The sequence below is a fragment of the Lepisosteus platostomus genome, chromosome 4, assembly GCF_059453375.1.
Source record: "Lepisosteus platostomus isolate fLepPlt1 chromosome 4, fLepPlt1.hap1, whole genome shotgun sequence".
NCBI lineage: Eukaryota > Metazoa > Chordata > Actinopteri > Semionotiformes > Lepisosteidae > Lepisosteus > Lepisosteus platostomus.
The window spans coordinates 33,102,549-33,127,098 of NC_142614.1; the positions used below are offsets into that span (position 1 = coordinate 33,102,549).

The 24,550-nt window shown below is 37.5% G+C and overlaps 1 protein-coding gene across 3 annotated transcripts; it reads left to right on the forward strand.

The window, feature by feature from the left end:
• The first annotated feature begins 1,062 nt into the window (after window positions 1-1,062).
• On the forward strand, window positions 1,063-24,232 carry LOC148673129 (programmed cell death 1 ligand 1-like). Of its 3 annotated transcripts, none has more exons than XM_088629423.1 (5): window positions 1,063-1,327; window positions 12,762-12,876; window positions 16,567-16,874; window positions 21,442-21,729; window positions 23,338-24,232. In XM_088629423.1, exons 2-5 carry the CDS (start codon window positions 12,794-12,796, stop codon window positions 23,517-23,519), a joined length of 861 nt encoding a protein of 286 aa, XP_088485549.1. In that variant the 5' UTR covers window positions 1,063-1,327; window positions 12,762-12,793; the 3' UTR covers window positions 23,520-24,232. The 3 variants fall into 3 exon arrangements, with proteins under 3 accessions (XP_088485549.1, XP_088485550.1, XP_088485548.1); XM_088629422.1 differs by having other exon boundaries at window positions 1,067-1,327; window positions 16,518-16,874; XM_088629424.1 differs by lacking the exon at window positions 12,762-12,876 and having other exon boundaries at window positions 1,066-1,327; window positions 16,518-16,874.
• The last annotated feature ends 318 nt before the right edge of the window (window positions 24,233-24,550 follow it).

Below are 24,550 nucleotides of genomic sequence, written 5' to 3' on the forward strand. Positions count from 1 at the left end.
TGAAGTCCAGTCTATCTGTTCATTGGTGATGTACTTTTATATAAACGCTTTTACTGTATGTTAAGGTCAAGAACTGGACTTCAGGCAATGAAAAACTCAAGTCATATCTGCTGTACACGTACTCATGTGACCGCCCACTGCGTCTAGTTCAGCACAATGTATTTCGCTTAGTCACGGCAGTTCATAGGGCTATTCATTTTTTCACCGATAATTAATAATACATGGTAATTTACTGCACATAACAATAGCCAGTAGAAAAATGTACTGTATGATAGGAAATGTAGATGCAGAACAATAACTTTGGAAAAGAGTAACAATTTATAATCTACTTCTAGGAATCGTTCCACAATTCAGAACAATGACAGTGGATTACAAAGCCTAATCGTAAAGGAACCGAAACTATTTGAGCGGGCATTTCTATACACTTTACAAAGGCACAACAACAATATATAACAGCCCTATATGGCATAGAAATTATGATTTATATCACTATAAATAATCTATTCTAAAAACAATATCCAAGATAAAAATGAAAAGTCACAGTTAACATGGGACTCTATTACTGTATAGTTTAAAATGACATGCGGATTTATGTTTCCCAAATACCGTCGTCAGTGAGATCAGTGCTGTTAAGAAAGTTTTCCAACCACTCTCACACAGATTGAACGTCTTCACAGAATAACCAAGAGGGGGTTATAGGAATTTCATAGAATTGTAATATGTACGTCAATTCATTGCTCCGACATACGAGAGCACTTTTTTCAATGTGTAATTTCATAAACACCTTGCTGTATTCTAAAGTAATTTCGAAGACAAAGCAGTGTAATATTTCTGTAATGACTGCTATTATTCCGTTTAGGTTGTAAGGTCTGCTATTTTATTTTTGGATGGGTTCCTTCTACTTATATCATATATATTTTGTTAATCCATAAATAGCATATTTCTAATGTAAACTGTCACATCCAGCTGTTAATCCCAACTAAACCGTGACAAATAAATCTACATCCTACTTTCGCATTGACATCCACGCCCACGGGAGTTAATTTACAGAATTTGAAAAATATATATTAAACGCATTACGGTCATAAAATACAAAATTCAGCCTTCCATTTGGGCTGTAGAAGGCAGATTCTTGCCACTGGCCCCAAAATATAAATGGCCTCAAAATGTTTTAGAACTTTTTAAAACCATCATGTAATAACGAAAGGTCTCGATAGTCAGTTTGTGAATCGAATCTGAAAGAGCCAACTTTCCTTTTGAGTATGAGAATGGTGCTAAGTGACTGTTATCTCGTCTTCATTAAACGGTATACTACCTGAAGAGTCGGGTAAGGCATTTGTCTGTTTTCTACATCGGTTGTCTACAAAGCTCAAATAATATTTTTTTTATTTGTGCAAAAAAATAAAAATTATGCGTATTTTTCACAAGCAAAACAAAAATTCTTGAAATGCAATCCAGGATAAATTACTCACAGATTACGTGTTGCTGGGAAATGTTGTGGAGTGTTTTATTGTAGTTGTGTGCTGATTTACGTTATGGTATGAGATGCTCATTGATTTATTCATGAAAGCTAAACAAAAGTCTTCTAAATTGCTGAATATTTGGTTTTGCCGACGTAGTGTCTGTGATGGGGATGAGAACTTATTTTTTTGTACTGTATGAAAAAAAAACATACTGTGCATGCGTAAACATTTTAGTATATGGTTTTGCGAAAGAGATTGAAGTAAGTAGATTAAACTATATAATATATGTATACAGTAGAACCTGTCTAATCTACGATAGCATGCCCACACCACAACTATCATAATAATGATACAGTTTTTACAGATCATGTTCTTGTGATAAAAATGACACTCTTTTCAGTCTTCCGAATAGTATCTCCTTGAGTTAAATCTTTTTTTCTATCAAAACCAAAAACCTGCACGTCACTTTCAAAATGATAATGCAGTTTAAAATGTGTTCTCTCAGCTTTCAATTTAATCGATTTTTATTTTTTATGTTGTGTATTGTGTACCGTGCAGTGAGGATAATGCTCTTATTTCTGAGTTTTTGGGATCTGGGATCAGTTCCAGAATGTGGTTCCAGAATTATGGAATTGCCACCTGATATACTGTAATATGGTTGTAACAGTCTACTGATATCCATGTGGACATCACTGGGCCTAGTGACATGATAGGCATCTCTAATCTTGTAGTTTTGTTAGAGAATCACAACTCCTTTTGGAGCTCTTCCCTGCTAGGACTAAGGGACGTGCAGAGTGAAACAGAATGGCACTGACCAACACGAATTTTAGTCTGGATGTATGATTTGAAATAATTACATAAAAAGAGCTGCTCCCCTCTATCCATTTGAAATGACTATCTAATACAGCCCCAGGGAGAAACTTCATACAGAAGGTTTCCAACCAAACACAGGAACTACCGCCATGTCACCCTACCCAGAAACTGCACTAAAATAACTGCAGATAACTAAAATCAAAATACATATTTAGCTCACCCTTAGTTTAGCACTTATCTAAGGTTTTCTGGTAACATCCTGTTAGATGCCTGAGCTTTTTGATATGGTTTAGTAACCATCACTTTGGTGCTTACAGAATCATGATACAGAGACCCCAACCAATGGTGTCATATTATGGACTAGCAAAGTTCAGTTCAATTTCCTTCTGTGTAAAAAGATTCCCTACATGCTTTATGGGATACATAATTTTCTGGAAGAAGCAGTGTGACAATTTACAGACTAAATATGTTTTTAATGGGAAAATTAAAAAATATGCACTAAAACTAGCAGACTAGCAACATTACAGGAAATTACAAAATTACATAAAAATTCCATTGTGTAGAAACATTTTTTTTTGCTGATAAGAAGGCTAATATTTTTCTGAGTAACTACTTTCAGCTACAAAATGACAATAAAATTAGTGACACGTTTTTTGTCTTTTGAAATACTTTTCTCAGTACACAAAGATTCACCAGTCTGAATCATGTTTATGAAGACTTTATTGTGTTTTAGTTAGTTATTGTGTTTTTGAGATTTCCAGTGCAGGATACTTCTAAATTCTTAAGAGGTTTACTAACAAAACCATCAGTAAACAGGTTTCTTTAGTCTCTGCAGTTCCAGTTCCCATTTTAATGATGTGGAATTCCCTTGTCTTTTTTGTCCTTGTTTTTGTTCCTCACCCAAAATATTCCAACACTGTACTATATACTTACTTCTTGTATACGGTGAAAAAAAAAATTACACAAGAAAAACAGAAAATATAAAAAACCTAAAAAGTTAATTAACGCCATTATGGATTAATTTCAAGCATTGTTGAAATATATTCACAATTATACTTTTACAAATCACTTTTTTACCTTTAAATTGCATGTTATATACTAATATCCATATATATTAAGAATATAAGGACAGTTACTTTCCAAATGAGAGCAGACCATTCAGCCCATGTAGCCCACTTGTAGTTAGTGGTTAATTGATCCAATGCTCTCATCCAGCTGCTTCTTGAAGGAAGCCTGGATAACAGCATGAATTGGTACCCTGTTCCATATAACCACAACTTTGTATAAAGAATTGCCTACTCTTTTTTTTATATACACCCACATAGCTTTCATTTATGTTCTCAGGTATCTTTTATCATTTACTATTTCTTCAGAAGTCCACTGCATTGACATTGTCAGTGGCTTTGAGGACTTTGAATATTTGCATCAGGTTCAATGTTAGTGTTCTGTGTTCAGTGAGAAAATGGTTCAGACTGTTTGGCCTGTCAGTGTAAGTCCTGAAATTCTTCTGGTTCTTCTCCTTTGATTCCAGAGCGGCAATACTGTACAATTTGTGATATGTGGTGACCACAATTGTGCACAATATTCTAAATGAGGCTTAACTTAATTGACTATATAACCTAACATTTTGATAGCCTTTTTACTGTTTCTCCTCATTGTATAGAAGATGTAAATCATGTGTAAATATACTGTAAGCACCTAATTCTTTTTCATACGTTGCCTCTTCTAGTTCAGACGTATTTTATACGTCTTCCGCCAGGTGTCTGCTCACTCTTAGAACTTCATTTGCTGCTTCTAGAGTTTTTGCTGATCCTCCTAGTTTGGAATCAACTAGTTTAATAACTGTACAAGAACCTAACTCACTGATATAAATTAAGAGAAGCAGCGGTCTTAGTTTAGATCCCTACATTTCCCTGAATCTTTTATGACAAACTTTATCAAAAGCCTTCTGAAAATCTAAATGCACCATATCATTTGCACTGTCTGTATGCATTACTGTTCATGCTTGTTCTAAGAACTCCAGCACATATGTTAGAGAAGTCATGCTTTTTCTGAATCCATGTTGACTATTCCCCCTAAGTTATTATTTCCATAAGTGAATCCTCTAGTTTAGCTCTGAAAATTGTTTCCATAAACTTACATGTAATATAACTCATGCTTATTGGTCAATAATTACTCGTTTCAGTATTTTTGCGGATGTATTAGTTTTGAGTGCTTCTAGTACCCAAAATACATCTTTTCCATGTTTATATTATTTAATATAGATTTTGCTCCTTCCACTGCCTGAGGCATTGTGTTGACTGCTTCTTTAGTAAAAACCTGAGCAAACACTAATATAAAACATCAGCTATTTTGCTTTCATTTCCTTGAAGTTTCCCATTTCTTTCCCAAATGCATTTTACTTCATTATATTACACAATAGTTATATAATGATTAGTTGCTTCTATTAAGAATGCTTCCCTGTAAAGTGCTTATATACCCACTTTTCCTAAATAGATTAAGCTTAAGTTTAAGCTTATGTTGAAACCTGCTATCAGCATTTCTGGTTAGGTCTCTACCTACTTTTCACAGTGGAATATTGTAATTTTGTCCTTCCTTCACTGCATGAATTCTTCTGACACGTTCATTGGAAATAGTTGAAGGACTAAAATTGTCAAGCATCACCATAAATTTTCAATTTACTTCAAGTTAGAACTTTGATTAATTAAGGCCATTTGATCTCTTGTCAGATCACTTCAGTGTGACTTTGGCCTTGTGCTTTATAATAATTGCTTACACTTATATAGTGCTTTTCTGGACACTCCACTCAAAGCACTTTACGGGTAATGGGGACTCCCCTCCACCACCACCAATGTGCAGCATCCACCTGGATGATGCGACGGCAGCCATAGTATGCCAGAACGTTCACCACACATAAGCTATTAGTGGGGAGGAGAGCAGAGTAATGAAGCCAATTCATAGATGATGATTATTAGGAGGCCATGATTGGTGAAGGCCAATGGGAAATTTGGCCAGGACGCTGGAATTACACCCCTACTCTTTTCCAGAAACGCCCTGGGATTTTTAATGACCACAGAGAGTCAGGACCTCGGTTTTACGTCTCATCCGAAGGACAGCGCCTGTTTACAGTATAGAGTCCCCATCACTATACTGGGGCATTAGGACCCACATGGACCGCAGGGTGAGCACCCCCTGCTGGCCCCACTAACATTGCTTCCAGCAGCAACCTTAGTTTTTCCCAGGAGTCTCCCATCCAGCTAATGAATTTTCGAAACCATTTTTATATTCTTGTGTGACTCACCTCTACTTTATATTTAGGATTCACCTCTACTTTGCACCATGCATTTTTCCCTCAGCCCTGGCAGGCTTTCTAGTCATTGCTGATGAGCAGCACTATCATAACATGTTGTCACCAACATGCTTGACAGACTGGATGATGTGTTGTGTTGGTATTGTGCCAGACATAACACTTTGAATTTAGACCAAAAGATTGAATTTTTGTTTGTCTGAACATAAAACCTTCTTCCACTTGTCTGCACTATATCTAATATGGGATTTATGATGAGTCTTTTTCTTTGAAGTCTTCTTTTGTATCACTAACCCATACCAGCTGACTTTGCGCAGGGGACAGGATGTTGTCAATGCATAAACAGTGACCTAGACACAGAAATACACAACCCTTCCTCACTGTTGGTTTCATGGTGGTATCCCTAACCAGTTAACTGCTTACCTGATTGCTCAGTTTGGAAGAGGGACCTGATCTAGGTAATATCTGTATGGTATGATGTACAGTACATTCCATTTTTTGTTGATGGACCTCAATATACAGTACTCAAAGGGATAAGTAACTTGATCTGTGTAACCCTACTACATTATTCCAGATTTGTTTTTAAAGGTACTTGGTTTTCATGACCAATTTACAATGCGAGTGTTGCTTGAAAGAAACAAATGCAATTACACTAATTTTGTAATCTTTTCTTTTGTACCTGAACTGATTTAAGTTTTCCCATAGCAAAGTGGGTGAATAATTATGCAATAAAGGATCTTCTGATTTTCTTAAAAAATGTTATTAATATTCTTACTGTACTAGAAGCATTTTGTAGCCTCTTCAGTTTGGAACGGAATGTGTAGATTCTATATACAGTATATATCTAAAATACCTATTTACTATTACTTTATAGGGGTGGATGAAAATAATAATAACAACAATAATAATAATATGTATATATAATAATATATATATATAATAATGAATGATCAATATGTTTTGGCTGTATCATACCTTGGCTTTTATCAAGCAGAAGACTGCACTCTGCCAGCCACCCCCATGAGAGTCTACAGTGTTCTGGTCCAGCCACATCACAGCCCTGACCTGGTGCCCAGGTGCCCAGGTGCCCAGTGTTTTCTTTGCTTGGACATTGTCACATAACGAAGAAGGCTCCACAGCTGAAACGTTGTGTTTCTTTCCTTCTCTTTTCGGCATGTAATAAACATTTACTTGATCATTTAGACTATGCCACTATGCCACCCACTCACAGGGTAGACATTCAGTGTTTAAAGTTTGACTTGATTGTGAACATGACATTTCTTTTATAGGATGTTTCTAAGATGAGTAAATGAGACTGCTGCTCATTTACTGTCATGTTCAAGTCCATTGATTTCTGTATTTTTTTTAGAACTTTCAATCTCAGTCTTTTCTGTTTGTCTAAATGTTCTGCTGCCCTGAGCATAACAGTAGTCTGCCTGGTCTTCCTGTGCCTCAATCAGTCCCTGGCCCTACGATTCTGAGACCTATGATTCCTTGCTGCAACCTTTGCTAGGAATAAGCAGCTTTCTTATAAATGACAAGTGCTCTGAAATCATTTTCCAGAACCCATGAACTGTAAATAACTGAAAAAATTGGGAAAATCTGTGTTCTTCTCAGTCTTTTCTGTTGCTGTTATTTTCTTGTGATCAGTATCTATGTGTCCTGGTTGGACTTCACGTGTAGAAACTCCACATCTGTGAAGTGGCAATCTCTTTTCGTTTTACATTAGACCAGTACAACAATTGCTTTTGCAGTAAATTTACAGTATTAGTGACCACAGCTTCAAATATATTGTAGATTTAACTTGTGCAAATTTACAATATAGCACAAACAAGTTACAGTACCTTGGGTGCAGCCTCACAGAAGAATAATGTACAGTAGATCTTTGATATCCCCACAGCAACCAGTATTTTCAGTGTGTAGCCCAGTTTGACCTCACTGTGAAATATTTTATTAACATCAGTACTACTTTACTTGCTTGATGTTTTAAATCCTCAAATATACAATGGTAAAGGTGGAAATTATAAAAAATAATATTGATCATATGAGATCACTTTCTCTTGGAATTACCAAATAGCCTCTGAGTACATTTTTATGGTGGGCTGTCAAAGAAGGTTAAGAAAATGAACTGTTTCTGTGGGCAACAACAGTATTGCTATATTGTAATACTGTATGTTCTTCTACGCTATGTTATAGTATTCTATACTATCAGGCAGAATGGTGATGTGGCAGATAGTGATGTTGCCCTAAAAACACTTTGAGGACTCTTTGGTCCCGGGTTTGACAGGATGAGCCTCTGTGTGGAGTCTGCATGTTCTCATTTGATTTCATAATTGATTTCCTGTCAAGTTAATTGATGTCTCTATATTGTCCCTTTTGAGTGTGCTTTACATTGGACTGCCATCCTATCCACCGAGTAGTCCTGCCTTGCACCAGGAATATGAAAACATTCCATTATTACAAAATGAAGAATAGTGGACCTTACCTTATAGTGGCCTTGTGTATGCACACACTTCTGACACCAATTCAGTGCATTATAAAATGATGTTAGTTGCTGCCTGAGCCTCTAATGACAACTTGACAATCCTCTCTTCACTGAATTTGCAGTCTAGGAAAGCTTTATGTTTTTGGCCAGACAATTCAATTCAATTTAATTTATTTTTGTATAGCACCTTTTACAACAAGGTTTCCCCAAGGCACTTAACAATGCAAGTGACCATACATTTTGTCAATACAGAACAGAAGACCAGAAGACAATGGAGGAGAGGAACCAAAAACTCCTTAGTAAGCAGAAAAGGTCCAAGGAGGTCCACGGTCAACTGGTTGCCCAACCCCTTTGGGCATGCTTACATTATATAATTTAAAAAAAGGAAATGAATGAGGGTATTAATCCATCCATCATGTCTTCTGTGTTTTAGTACTCCATGACATTTAGTACTCCTCCTAAACAATAGCTTTATCCACAATGTCCTTCTTGAATCCATGGCTGTGATGCGGCATCCAACTCAGATGGTACCCAGCCCGCACACCATCCGGACATGTTGGGAGGAGAATAGGATAGTTTGGTCAGAACAGATGTATCTACCTGGTGGGCCAACACAGAGACACACAATGGCATGTACTGCAGCACCAGTAGCCATGGTTGCAGCAGTCTGTAATGTAAGGTGCAAGTAGGCTAGGCTGAAGTAATAGTCTGGATTTGAATACTGAGATTGACTTCCCGAATATGGGGTGGGAGACTGTTCCATAAGCTAGGGGCCCTGTAACTAAAGGCTTTACCGCCAACTGTTATTTTATTAATTTGTGGAATATGAACAAGACCTGCATTCTGTGATCTAATCAGACAAAGATAAAAACCAACAATTGAAGGTCTGTTCTGTAAGATCGGTGGAGTAATAGCTATAAGAAGGTGTCAATCACTCTACAGTTTGGACATGTTAAACTCTACTTCTGTCATATGACTTTCAATAACCTTCCTAATAAAATACTATTTTTTTCTGTAGGTGACCTGATATGAAACTTTTCTCTATGGCAAAATGTCCTTGCCCAGCAGCCCTGAGTATCTCCTTAGTATAACTCTCAGTTGTATTTATTGCTATCTTTGTATAATCCTAGACCTTTGGTCAATGATCTTTCTTCAGCTTCTTTCTTTGTAGTGGATTTTATGTAGTTAGATTTATGGCCAGGCCTCACAGAGGAAATGCATTTTGCATCATCTATCCATCATCTGGGTCAGTACAGTATTCTGTCTTCCTACTGTTTATCTTCTCAAGCCATCTCACTGATGCTCACTGATGCTACTTTGGGCTGTTATCTAACTATGACCACCACCTTCTGGGAGAACAACCACAAGGCTCAATCTGCCTAAAACACCCCTCTTTCTCTGGATTGACAGAGGTGATAGGGGCCAGTTTGGTTTTCTATCTTTTGGCTCCCCACTACTAACCTGGAAGAACCCTAATGTATGACCAGTGTTTCTGCTTGGATAGGCAAACTACACAATAAATGAGAACCAGCCTAAAATCCAACATGGTCACTGACTTCTTTTGCATTTCTGACACAGATGCAGTCTGGATCATGAATGAATAGAATATGAGCTCTGTTGTAGGAGGCTTTTGTCCTCCTCTAAGCAAGTTGAGGTACAGAATGCAGTTCTCCCACTAAGCAACTCTTTTATACTCTTAGGAACGAAGGACAATTGTGATTAGGATCTTCATGTGAGGGATTAATAGTGTAACTTCATGGAGAACAAGTACAGGGCTTGATGGCACCCTCATGTGGTTTAAGGCAGGACTACAGGTCTCTGTTTCATTGCCAAAACCAAGCTCTTCAATGCATTGTATTGTAGCCCTCGTGTGGGTACAGGTTACCCAGGTGAGCACCCCACTACCCATCTACAGTACACCCCACTTCACATCTACTATACACCTCACTCCTCCCCACTACCCATCCACACAAATCCAGAACCATTCAATTCTTGTCCAGTTGTCATAAAATTGACAGTATTTGGGATGAGAAGGGTGTTGCTCACCTGCTTAAATGTTGACTGTGAAACAGTGTGTGAAACTGAATGCCAGCCATCTGCACAAAGCTGAGTTAACTGCCTGCAGAATTTGGGTTTGCAACACTTTTCATTTAAGTAATTTTCAAAAATCACATAAAAAATGTATACAATTATTTTGGAAAACAAGCAATGTGTTGGCGAATTCTCAGATATTATTCACATTCCCTTTTAATCCCCTTGGTTATTAATGTAAACATATTTGAAAAACACACGTGTTAGTGCAAGTCTGAAAAGATGTACCAAATAAATCATTTCTTAAAGCCTGTTTTTTTTTATTTTTCTAAATTAATCTATTATGTAGATATACATTTGTCAAAAGATTATAAGAATTATATTTAAACATTTACTAGGTAACAGATAAACCATTCCTGTAGCAATATGGGAAAAACCCTCTGTAATACCTTTCTTCATGCTACATTAATTTCACAGTGCCATTGACAATATGATTTCTATCTTATGCCAATGAACAAGCATTTAATTAAATTCTGTAGAGCAAAATTCACTTATTGTGAAACACACACATAAACTGATTTTTGCTTCTTAGATGTTAATTGATTTTTTAACTAAAGAGTTTCAAGGTCCAAGGCCATTTAACATCGAACATAAATGATTGATCTCCTCTTGTGTGACATACATTCTCTTTTAAATTAGTCTTAGGGAAATTACTGTGACTGTACCAGAGTGTAAGTGGCTTCTTCTCTTGCACAAGCGACATGATCATGATGGTTTCCAAGATGGAGGGATTGCCAATGAAAATTATATGTCAACACAACAGGATATCAACACATCCTATGTTGCTGTCTTTGTGTGAATTGGCCTTTCTCTTATTTTTCACATGGTCCTTTCCTTCCATAATTTTGGAAATGCCAGTTCTGTGTCAGAAAAGGTTTAATATCACAGTCACACCTGTCAAATTGCAATAACTTTTTATTATGCCTTAAAGTAAATGCAGTATTAGAACATGTGTTCTCCTAGTCTTAGCTTTAGAGTCTTAGCTTTATACTCTAAAAAAGGTACTGCTAGCACTCTCACCACCTTATGCTTGGTTAAGGTCAGAGATATGGCACGCAAATGGACAGTGACCTTCACAAGTTTGTTCAAAAAGTATCTTTAAGATGCTGAATCTTACACATAGTGTAGTCTACATTAAGAAATTTAAAAATACTAGCATAATATCATCACTTCCTAAAAGAGGACACAAGTGTATCTTGTCATCGCAGGCAGTGAGACAAGTGGTTTGGGTGGCAACCCTAAGTCCAAAGACAACAGTTGTTCTCAAAAATATCCTAGCATCTTCAGGATGCAAAGTGTCGAAATCTTCCATTTTGTCATTTTTGGCCAAGTTGTAAGAAAAAAAGGCTCTTCTGTGGGAGAAACACAAAAAGAGACATCCTAAAAATACCAGAGTAATGTTAGATGACAGATGGTCATGGTCATCATCCCTTTGTTTGACATACTGTAAAAGGTGAAGCACATGCTGATAAAGCACTCGATCACTATGGCGGCAGACGTTTTGGGAATATTATTAATCTATGGCACAGATGATCCCAGAGCATTTGTTAAGACTGATGAATTCTAGCACTTACTATGATGTTTTGGTCAAAGACCCAGCTCCCTTTGTCAAGAAACTCAGTGAACCAAAGCATGCTGTACATCAAAATGGACAAATAGAATGTCTGTGTGTTGCCACTGTCAGAATATCATTCTAACTGTCTCAGGCCAAGTTGATGAAGAGTTGAAGACATACCAGGTTCACTTTGAAATATCATTTACTGTTTTATATTAATAATTTACAATTTCTAGAAAATAATACAATTTTGAAAACAAATAGTGAAGTTGAAAATAAACTGAAAAAACAATATGCCTTTCCTTTTACTCAAACATTATTTCTTGGGTCAGTGTCCATCTGTGTCAATACAGTAAGCAAAACGTTCACCACCCCTTCTTCATTTAACCCCAAGGCCAGAGAGACTCAACAATCAGATGTTTCCTTTTTATAAATGTGATTCTTCTACTTAACAAGCAGTAGCCACAAGCCTTCATCATCTGTCATTCCAACAAGGTGGTCATGTCATATGGTACGCAGACCTTACTTGGTGTACAGAAATTGAGGCAACATCTTCATGACTGACGTTTCATTGCCTGTGGTGCCCAAAGATGACAAGTGGGGGGGATTGTGAATCAGAAGAATCTTGTGCACATTTAATGGGTAGATAAACAGTATTTTGTACTTGAATTTGAACATTTATGAACATGGCTACCTCTGTGTTCAATTTAATTTAATGTTGCTGTAATGAATAGTAATTGGAGAACATGAGAAACTCATTTCTGTGAGTGAATGGCACAAGAAAGCAGAGGTTGCAAGACTGGAAAGAGCAAGGTTGTCAAGACCCAATTTCACATAGTATTTTATATACTGTATATATTTTAAATATTTACCAAAGAGTTTTTAAATATTTAACAGAGATTCTACCGCATATTACCCTGAAATCATAACTCGTAACATGCAATGTACTGTGAGAGCCCCGGAACATATAGTTGTACAAAGTAAATGTGGCCAAAACCTTTTTATAATGCTTCTTTTATAATAACTCATTTTAATGTTTCTTGGCAGGGGCCTTTGGTTCTGAAAAAAAAAAACGTTAAATGTGTGAGCAGAGCTCTGGACTCAATGGGAAGAAATGTGTTGATCGTTCTGCTCTTGATCAGATGTCCCTCCTTTTATACAGGTATGTAAAGAAGCAAAGCTGTTCCACATGTGGCTGAAAAAGTACAACCAGTAAATGGAAGGATGGAAGACGTTGCTTCAAAGATATTTTAATCTGTTTCAGATTCACTCCAGTTTGTGGCAGGGTGTTTAAGATAGTATTAAAGATGTTATCCCAAAATGTTAGTATTTTTACTTCTACCAGATTGCTGTTTATATTCAGTTGCTGTGCAATTAATGATTTGGAAATCACACATTTATTGGTCATAGAAAGCAGGACATTCAGTATTATTAAGGAGCGCTTGAGTCATATCTTCAGAAAATCATATACCACTGAAGAAACCAGGAGCTCCATGGCATGAAATGAGCACCGGTGCCTGATGATCTCAAGCCTCCTTACCCCATTCAGCCAGGAGTATGCAACTTCCTAGGAGCTCACAATCACATCGGCCTAGTGGAACAGGCTTGACACAAACCAGCAAACTCCAGGTCATGCAGAATTGTCAGCACTCCTAATGTATCTGTAACGGCACTGTAACCAAAAATGAGATTTGAGGGACCCTGTGCAAAAAAGCTAGATCTCACACGTTGAGCGAGAGAAAGGGAAAGAGAGCAACAGAGAAAAAGCCAGGTGTACTAAGCCAAATCAAGGATAAAAAATCATAGTCTAGGTTCAGTCACAGGTGAGGAAGCCAGAAGATCAGAAGTTTTACGACAGTCAGGAGTTTCTAAAAAAAGTGAGAGTTGGGAGCTCCACTGGTGAAACCAATACTGAGCGTTGTGGTGATGGTAGTGAGCCCTTAAGTATACTGGGATGCAGAAGGTGCAGTGAAGAGTGAGAGGTGCGATTGGATGATTAGTTAATGCATCTGCGTTTGCGGGAATTGGGAAGAACTGGTGCCTGATGGTCTATGGTCATGAGAATGCGTCAGCATTTGCAGGAAAGGTCTGATATTTGATTATGCGTGGTCGTGACAGTATCTCCCTGCTCTTCTTGTGCAGGAATGGAACAGGAAACTGCAGATATTCTATCAGACATTCAAAAGCGATTTCATTTAGTTCTTATTAACAATTCACTTTTCCAACACAATTTAGATGATCTCAATAGAAGACAAGTCACTGTTCATCAATATGTCATTTGTTTATCAAATACTGTAGGCAGAAAGTAATGTCCTTTTAAACTTTACTAATTTTTTTAACTTTACCCAGTTTTTAATGAAAACATGGTTGGATTGACAGCATCTCTTCTTCTCCTCTACTACTCTAAGTCATACTCTTCCATTATGTCACTTCCCGAAAAAGCTATAAGTACCATAGAATGATCCTCTCTTTTCCTTGCATTCGCCTTTCTGCATCCTTCCTCCATCTCGTCTCCACTGTTGCAGCTATCTGTCTGTGAAGTCCTCACTCTGCATGGTGTTCCTAACTTCCACCTATTAGCAGGTGGTTGACTAATCAGGCCAAGCAGGTGAAAACAAATACTTTTTTGTGTAACTTCTCAATAAACATTCCCAAAAGAATTTTCTTATAGGCTGTTGTTATTCTTTGTTAAACTCTGCCAATTACAAAGCAAGGTAAGATGCTTTTCACTTCACAGCCACTGACTCTTTTGTAGTATCAGGTCCTAAAGCGGAGTTTGCAAACAATGCTGAAACAGAAAGAGGTTAAGGACCTGGTGGTATGATGACAAGACCACAGCCTCTCCGTCAACGTCAACAAAATTAAGGAGCTAGATGATGATTTCAAGAAGCAGGTAGGAGGATGCCCCTGTTTTTATCAATGGGGCTACTGTGGAGATGGTCAGCAGCTTCACGTTTCAAAAAAGCATTGAAATTTCTACAGATGTATAATAGGAAGCATTCTCACCATTCTTACAGTTTGGTAAGGTAATTGCTCAGCTCATGACCCTAAAAAAGTAAACTGGAGGTGGAGCCCAGGCCATCACTGGTACAGAACCCCCCTCCATTCAGACCATCTTTACTACACACAGCCTCAGAATGGGAGATAAGGTAATTAAGAAAATGTAAACCACCCTAGGAATGCAGGGAATGCAAATTTTCCCTCTGCAGATTCTGCCTTTCTTTCTCAAAGCCATAAAACATCTGAACACCACCTCTTAATCCTTCTTTCCCAACTTTGCAGCCAGCTGCTTTTGCACTAAACTCACAATACTGTCACTACTTGGTTTTTCGTATTGTTCCATAAGATCACTTTATTGAATTTGTCTTTTCGCATACCCCAACTTGCTCTCCATGAGACACACAGACAGGGAGAGAAGCTTGGGGTCAGAGCGCAGGGTCAGCCATTTTTATGTGGCACCCCTGGAGCAGTTGGGGTTAAAGGCCTTGCTCATGGGCCCAATGGAGTAGGATTCCTCCGCCAGCCATGAGATACAAGCCGGTAAACTCCCAGCCACAGGCTCAGATCCTTAGCCAAGGAGACACCACACTACAGGGGAGATGTAAAATAAATACAAACACTAATGATACAGTAGTACATCACTATCCTCAAAACCAGTGTTACACATTTCTTAGGTTTGCATTGTTAGTATCTAGAGACAACTGCAGCAGGCAGTAACATCTTTGGATAACAGTAACTAACTACGTGACAGTAACTATGGCGAGTCATGAACTTTTCTTTCAAAATCTTTTTTTTAATTTTTCCCCATAACCTTCTGTTTTCATTCCATTGAAAAATACCAGATTGTAATGTTGGTGGTGTATCCCATCATTTTCTACCTTTGAAATCTTGAAGGTTGAAAGCGATTGGAGACCAAAATTCTAAAAGTGTGAAACAAAAAGGGACCATATTCCTATTAATTGCAATGATTCAGAGCTACAGTATATCCTGCTATACTGTTTTGAATAATTCACAGCAATTACAGGGGTTATTTCTAATAAATATTCAACAGTTGTAAGAACATTTTGTAAAAGCTTGGACTTAACTTCATTTTTCACAGTTACTTTAGATCCACATCCTTAAGTACAAAAATCCTGTGCAATGTATTTAAAAGGTAAATGTAGAGCATACCAAAAATAGACAGTAACAAAAAAGTTTATGTGGTTTTGTGTAGAAGCACATATACTGTATAGCTACTGTAAGTACAACTCTCACGGGTTTTAACTCTAATGGTTTTAACGTAACCAAGAAAGAGAAGTTTAAATGAAAATAATGATTAATCTTTCCAAATATCATGGAAATTCTGAAAATTAAATTGTCTTGAATTCCAAACTGATAAAGTGCAATACAGTTTAAAGTATTCCAGTAAAGTGGAACATACAGTATATCTATCCACACATCCATTTTCTAATCCCTTCATCCAGTGCAGGGTCATGGGGAAGCCAAATCCTATTCCAGGAAGCAACAGGTACACGCTGGATGGGAGGCCAGTCCATCGCAGGGTAAACACACAGACACAGACACGAGGGCCCATTTTCCCAGAACCTGACAGTATGGTTTTGGACTGTGAGAGGATACCAGAGCATCCAGAGAATACTCATGTAAACAGTGGGAAAACATAAGGACTCTACACAGATAGAACTGGGGATTGAGCCCAGGGCCACAGTACCACAAGGGAGCAATGCCAGCCAGTGTGTCACCATTCCACCATAGAGAGCATATAGTTTTTTTGTCATTTTTCTTTTTTTTCTGTTTTTTTTCCAGCTCTTTTCACTGTGGATATGACTGAGTCTTCCTTTCTGGCTGAGTTTAGGGGGAATGTCACTATGGAGTGTCGATTCCCTACAGGGGGTGGCGAGACCCTGTCCAGCCTCAGAGTCTACTGGCACCGCATCCTGCCTGAGCCTCTCCTGGAAGTGTACAAGCTGGAGAGCGGTAAGGAGGACCTAAGCACCCAGCACCCCAGGTATAAAGGCAGAGTGAACCTGCAGAAGGACAGGCTGAAGCAGGGCCAGGCTGTCCTACAGATGTCCAATCTCAGCATCTCTGACTCTGGGAAGTACAGGTGCATTGTTGAACAGGGAGGAGCTGACTATAAAGAGGCCACCCTCAATGTGAGAGGTACGGAGAGCTGTTTAAGAACCTACCTTTTACACATGTTACAAAAGCTTATTGGGACTTTAATATGCAAACCTTTAATGTCTAAACAAAAGAGCAAAGAGCATGCTGCAGGTGCATAATATTACTTTAAGCCCTTTATATCTATTTATATAACCTTCCTTTTGATACAAGTAATGTATGTCCAAAGACCTATAACCTTGGAAGTCTGAGTAAAATATAGTTACATGTTAAAAATTAGATGGGATTGTCCAACATTTTCAGGACAATATGGCAACAAGTATCCACTATACATTGAAGTTCTATAAGCACAGACACACACCTTACTGGTAGGAACTGACTGAAAGGGTTTGGACATTGTATTTCTGTATCTTTGGGCAATCACATGTTGAATTTGATTGCTTCTTAATTGGTCTCCACCTTACTTTATATAATATCTTTTAAACCAACTTCAGTGCTTCAGTATATCTTGAAAGCAGTATGATTAGATCTAGTATTCTTATTCAGTTCATTTTGTTCAAACACTGATGTTCCTGCATAAATTAAAAGTGCATTATGTGCGCTTCTTTAGTCTTCAGTCACCGTGTTTACTTGAATACTGCAGTCCCAAAAAGGAAAGGAAAATCTGAAGAGATATAATGTAAAAAAATATCAAAGGAATTCTGATTATAAAATTAATGCAACAAAGACATGTAACATGTTGTTTTTTTGTTGTATTATTCTGGAAATGCAATTGACTATATTTATTCAGTATATCAGCATTCAAATGTCAGCATTCAAAATGCAGAACAACTTCTTGTCCTTTTCGCTTCATGTACTATGGCCTAAAATAGCCTGAGAATGCTAAAACATTTTTTGAGAATGCACACTATTTACCATTATCTTCATGAGTGGGTGTGGGCCTCTTTAAGGCTGTTTAGGTGTCATATACTCTTTGACTTTGTACTTGTGGTTCTTAAATAATTATTCTGTTTTTAGTTGTATATTTCTTGTCACAGGGATTTCAAATTTCCACTATTTTCCAGCTGGCTTTCTTAAACATAAAAATTGAAAGTGAAGGTAAACATATATTTTATTGTTAAATATATTCTTGGAACTTTATGTTATATGGAAAATAATGTATGAAATGTTCAATCATCATACTGAAATCACACAATACTTGATCATCATAAAACACAATATTGCCAGTCATTACCCAAGAATCCCATCCGACCCATAGTGGTAGGAATTACATACCTGTTGTGGTACATCCCATGATTCCTGAAGACTGTAAAGTAGTAACAGACCAGGCCTTTTCTTCTGTGAATTGTTGCATGGGAAAAAATCTGATAAAAGCTATCTCACAGGAGGCATAATTGTTGCTCTACATTGATGATGGTAACAGCAGGCATGGCTGTGTCATTTCAGACAGCCTCAAGGATTTATGGGCAGTGGTGGCATGATAAAAACATTGATATGAAACATAACAATTGAAACATAAACTCAACAGACATTAATAAATAGAATTGATGCTTCAATTTATTGCTGCTGGAATTGCCACTGGAAATGGACCAACTCACCGTTAGGGTAATCTCTTATATTTCAGTAGGGAAGGATTATTTCTGTTGTTATTGGATGAGATTTATAATACAATAAACAGAGTCCAATGTGTTGTTAAGTGTGCCTGTTTAGCAGTACTAGCATTACTATTCGGAATAGAACAGAATATACCAGATGTTTACCAGATCTGTGATCTATGTCACATTTAGTTTTTTATTTTCTCCTGGATGAATTTTCTCCTTAATGAACATTTATGATCATGATTGTCAACTGAATGGAGAAAACAGGACAATGAAGCATCTGTAAGACAAAATATTTACATTGTTTCATATCATGTGGATTTTACATGAAAACTTGTACTGTCTTTAATAAGGTTACTGACATCACAATAACACAAAGGAATCCTTTATTTTTACAGAGGCCAGGCTTTTTGTGTTTTATGTTGTGTGTATTATCCATTTAAATAACTTTTAATTATTTATGCTAAAAGTTAAATCCGATAGAAATAAGGTGGAAAATCGTGATGGAAACAGAATTCCCCAAAATATACATGAAAAATCACAATCAGAGTGCATAGTTAAATGGGGCAACTACATAAACAAGTAATTAAAATCACAAATATATATAAGAGCAAATAATAAAGCAGTAAACCCAGCAATTGTAATCTTGTTGGCTGCCAGTAGAGCAAAACTAGAAACTAATTTCAGTTGTTTTTCATGTTAGCAGTGCTTAGCATGCACCTTTTTTCAACATCTCAGTTCCTTTCCACTTCAGACTGTTGGGAGAACTAACAACAAATATTTGTTTGTTTAAAACAAGTGTCATTGATAGGTGACCCCTCCAACAAGAATTACCCTTGCTTCATGCACAACTATACATCCTAGCAATTATGAAGTTTGCTAGGACCCTTTTTTCTTGCCACAGGTTCTGTTCATCTCCCAGAATCACCAGTGCACGCACAGACCAGCACTGTCCACTGAACACTCAGAGCACATATTAAGAAAACACTCTAAAGACATACAATCTTGATGGGCCACAGATATTCAGTCGGATCCCAGTTACCCATTGAATGGCCCAAAATAATGCTGTTTGTGGTTCTGTCCTCCATGTAGTTCCTTTGATGGTTCTTAGGCATCCTCTCCAGTCCTGGCTGTGCTGAATAGCATGCTTCCCTTATTCCCACCACCCCCCACCTTGATTTCAGAGTCGAGTGTCAGGTGAGGGGGAGTAAGATGATTCTAGAGCCTTTCTCAGCTGCTCCCTGTAGAGTCCCTGGTGTCAGCATCCTCTTCTGAGTTGAATGCTGTGATCTGTCTTGGCCCCTCTCTCAATCACAGGTTTAGTCGAACCTACAGTATTTGCAACCCCACACATTATCCCTGCATGGTGTGGTACTGTAATTGCCTGGCGCTTATGTTAAGAGGGCCTTTTATCAGGACTAGAAACACAATAAGGAGCAAAACTGCATCAACAGTGCTCCACTGGCTCATCGTGTGACTTAACATCAATATAGCCCTTAGCACCTGGTGCCCCCCCACACCCATTCTTTTCACTCTGTGACACAGGCTCAGGTTAAATGTTTAAACATTTTTACACAAAAAACAAGTCAAATGAAATGTTTAAACTTGACACCAGAGTAGAGTCTATTTTAAATTAAACTGAAGACCTATCATATTCTAAAATAAACACCGAGCATCTTCTGTCTTTGTTCTGGTTTGTTGTCTTTCCTTGTGTAAGTTATTTGTCCACCCCATACTGGATTACAAATATGATAAGTGTGTCATTGTAGCCATTTTAGCTCTATTCACTGCTTCAAACCCAGATCCAATGTGGCACAGGTCCACTGGATTTAGCCTTTTTCTTAGTATGTGCCATATTGTTTTATTTCTGTCATTGTAAATTTCATCAAAGGTCTCTCTCCTACATACTGTACGTACTGTACAAAGACAGTGTGACGTTACCAGGACACTAACTTCATCCAATTCATGGTTGCTGGGAGACAAAGTCTAACAATCTTAGAAACATAAGCAATTAAAGGAGTATGAGACTTTAATACCCTGATAAAACAAAGAAAAACCAATGAGCTTATACAGTAGCCAGCGGCCATATCACCCTGCAGCACTTAATTAGAAACGCACTGAAGCTAAGCAGGTGCAAGCCTAATAAGTACCTGGATGGAGACCTCCTGGAAAAAACTAAAGTTGCTGCTGGAAGAGGTGTTAGTGGGGCCAGCAGGAGGTGCTCACCCTGCAGTCTGTGTGTGTCCTAATGCCCCAGTATAGTGAAGGGGACACTGTAGTGTAAAAAGGAGCTACCCTTCGGGTGAGACTTAAAACCAAGGGCCCAACTCTCAGTGGTCGGTAAAAATCCCAGGGAGTTTCTCAAAAAGAGTAGGAGTGTTACCCCAGTGTCCTGGCCGAGTTTCTTATTGACATTTACCAGTCATGGCCTCCCAATAATCCCCATCTATAATTGGCTTTATCACTCTGTTCATCTCAAAACTGAAAGCAGGTGTGTGGTGCACCATGGCGGAGGGGAGTTGTTGTCCTCATTTTTTTTTTTTATTATTATTGTTGTTTTTATTAATAATAATAATCAAAATAATATCTAAATTAGGAATACCTTCAGACCATATTGTTTTCTCTACTGCCAGTGTTCTGGAAAAGTAGATGTTTCAGAAGGGTTAAGAGTAAATACCTTAATTCATTGATTCATTGAGTAAATTGAGAGCCCAAAGAAGACTTTTTATATATTGAAATGTTTTTTTTTATTTGTGTGATTTTTTGTTTTATTTTTTGTTAATTTTAAGTTAGTCTATATTAGATTACTTTTGACCCCTGATAAAACTGGTAAACATGTAATAGCTGTTCAAAGGACAAAGAAAGGAGAATAAAGACATTTAATAAAGTCATCTTAAAGCCATTGTTTATACAGATGGTTTCATACAACATGTATATACATGTACATTTACAGCATGTTTCACCTTAAAGAGGCCTAGGCTTACACTAAGAAAGTATGTAACCGTTGTCAGCCCCATACAGGAATATAAAGACAGCAGTTACAGGGAAATGCCAAGGGCTAAAAGGCCACCTGGAGCTCAGCTGTGAAGCAGAAGGATTTCCTTTGGCTGATGTGCAGTGGACAGATATGTCAGGCCATTCCTTCAACACTACAACAACCACCCACAAAAAGAACGAAGAAGGCCTGTTTATTGTGAAAAGCTACTTCAAGGTTAAGGCAGGATGTGGAGACATCTACAATTGTACCTTCAAAAGCGGTACAACAAATGAGGAGACATCAGCTTCCCTCCTTTTTATGGGTAATGTTCACCAACTTTAAGATCATTTTAAATTCTGCTTTAGAAAGCAACACTGTTTTATCAAAACAAGTTGTGGATGTAGAGACCTTTGAGATCTTTTCGAAAAGTAAGCTTAAAAATTAAAGTATTAGAATAGATAAAATAATAGAAGGTAACTAAAAATGATTACACTCTTAATATAGACTGTGCCAGCTTGTGGCAACCATCAGACACCAGGATCCAATAGTTTTCCGACAGTAACAACTGCTAGGTTTGTAACCTGTTTTCCACACTGCAGATATTAGACAAGTTAAGAACGACAGAATAGATAGCAAGTCATTTTTCTTCTATAGGTTCATAAAAAAAACTAAAAGGAGGAAACAAAAGCTTCTTAAAATCATAAGAAGCTATTGTAAGAAAAGTTACAAAGGAGAGGAGGTCAGGCAGCCTATTGAGCCTCCTTAACAGCCCGATGACCTCATCTAGCCTTGTGTGAAAGGATCCAGCGTATGGGCTTCAATAACAAAGGCTGGGCAGCTTGTTCCATACTCCCAAAATGCTACTGAATCTAAAACCACTCAAGAAAAACTAGAAAGAGTCCTAAAAATCCTAAAAAGGCAATAAAACAAGAAGTCCTACTTCACTTCTCCTTGTGGCTAATCTGCTCAAGTGAGTGTTTCTCATTCTCTATACCCCTGTTCCTTCTTCTCTCCTTAAAGGAGACAGTGTCAGGAAGGGCAGCTTCATATGGGGATATTGACCTCCCCTTCCACTCCAAGGGGCTGCTGACTACCACATTTTGCAGATATCTCTTCTTTATGGATTTTCATTTTGGATAAATCTCAAATAGTACGAAACGATATAATAATAGCACCCCCACAAACATAATATAGGAATAAACCTGTGTGTAAGGGAGTGGGGCATACTGTAGCATCTCAAAACTACTGCACATTATCCCTTGTCACGCGTTTCCTTTCATAGCTCTAGAAGTCATGTCAACTAAAAAAAAAACATTTTCAAGATGTGGAAAGATGCTTAGAAGCAAATGGACACTTAAGTTACTCCTCCATCAAAGAAGCCTAAAGATTTGGTCTCTACCAGGAGTAGATAAGTTTCTAATCTTTTTTTCTCTTTTCATCCATCTAATTTGCACTTACTGAAGAAAGAAAATAGATTTACAGATTTGATAGATTTATTTATTGCCTTCAGACAGGTTGCTACCTACACTCAGTAAAAGGCATCCCTGTCATTTAAGGTCTCTTAATTTATGACTGGTCATGCAGCTCATCCATCCTTTTTTTCTGCTTCAACCCCTGAACGATCAAGTATTGACATTTTACCTATGTAAGGTCTTATTGCTGAGAACACTGATTAGACTCTGAATCCTTTATCCATAAACCTCTGTTTAAAACTGTAATCAAATGTAATAAATATTAATTTTCATTCCTCATATTTTATGCCATCAATCAAGAGTGTAAATTGATCATGTCATTTAAAAAACATTTCAAATGTAAAGCTTTGCTCTGTTGAAGAAAAATGACAAACTGCAAACTTCAGGTTTATGAGCATACTGTAGTTTGGTTGAGACCAAAGTATAGTGTATTCCCCAATCACTGTTGCCTTTTTCAGATATGAACATGACTTTGGAAACTATTGGAGCACACACGTCTTTGGAGTTGGTGGTGCCTTTGACTGTGGGATTAGTTCTTCTGCTGCTTTTATGTCCAGGATTCCTGTTCATCATGAAAAGGAAGAGATCAAAATGTTTTCACTCTGCAGGTATGCTTGTAACTGTAGAAAAGTCTAAATGAAACCCTGCATTACAGCACCACCATTAGTAATATCATGTGTAAAAACCTGATTTATTCCAAACACGCCCTCAAACTGTTAAGTCTTCTGCACAAAAATACCACTATTCTAAGTTTAAAATTGTGTTGTAATATAACACAGGAAGCAGAAATTAAGGGAATCTTCTAGTTTTCCAGCATTAGCACACAGGAACTAAAGTTAACACATCTACAAACCACTTTTGGATGTATCCACAGACCTATTTTGGAATATATAAATGACTGTAAAATCTGTTTTGAAAGAAATACAAATATGTCATTGTAGAACGTTTCTATGTGTACTGTGAGACTAGCTATTTCCACAGTCAGATAGAAATACCCATGGTGTCACTCCAGAAAACTCAGTTCTGCTTTGTTGTTTGTTATAATGTGCATAGCCATATTCAGAGGGCTGCATCATTATCCTTAATAAGACATAACAAACCTTGATCTTGAGCTAACAAGTATTTTCCACAATTGATTCAAAATCATAGATTAACAAACTGAATGCTATAACTCCACCAACCTAATAATAATAAATTGTAAACTTAAATAATAGCACTAATCTAGATCAAGACAAAATGGTTGATAAGTATTCTTCTTGATGATTGTATTGCGACATTTTCTGCTTTTCTCATGTTTTCAAGATGTATATATCAGAGTACATCAATAAAATGAATGTTTAATGTTACTAACAATGCATGTGTGTAGTACAATTTTATATGTCAGCGATTAATAGAGACAAGATGGGAATGCATGAAATGCATGTGGGGGTGTCAGGAAGCATAAATCAGGAACCTAAGCAGACACTGGCAGGAGACGACTAGGAACTGGGCAGGTTGACAAACAGAGGGGCGTGACGACGGTGAACTGGTGCTCGGGGGGCGTGACCATGCCAAACAAGTCCGAGGGAGTCCGGGGGCGGGGGGGGAATCCGGGGTCCAAGAGTCCAAGAGTCCAAAAACCGGGAAATCCAGACAAGACCAAAACAAGACAAAGTTAAAAAACGGAACGGG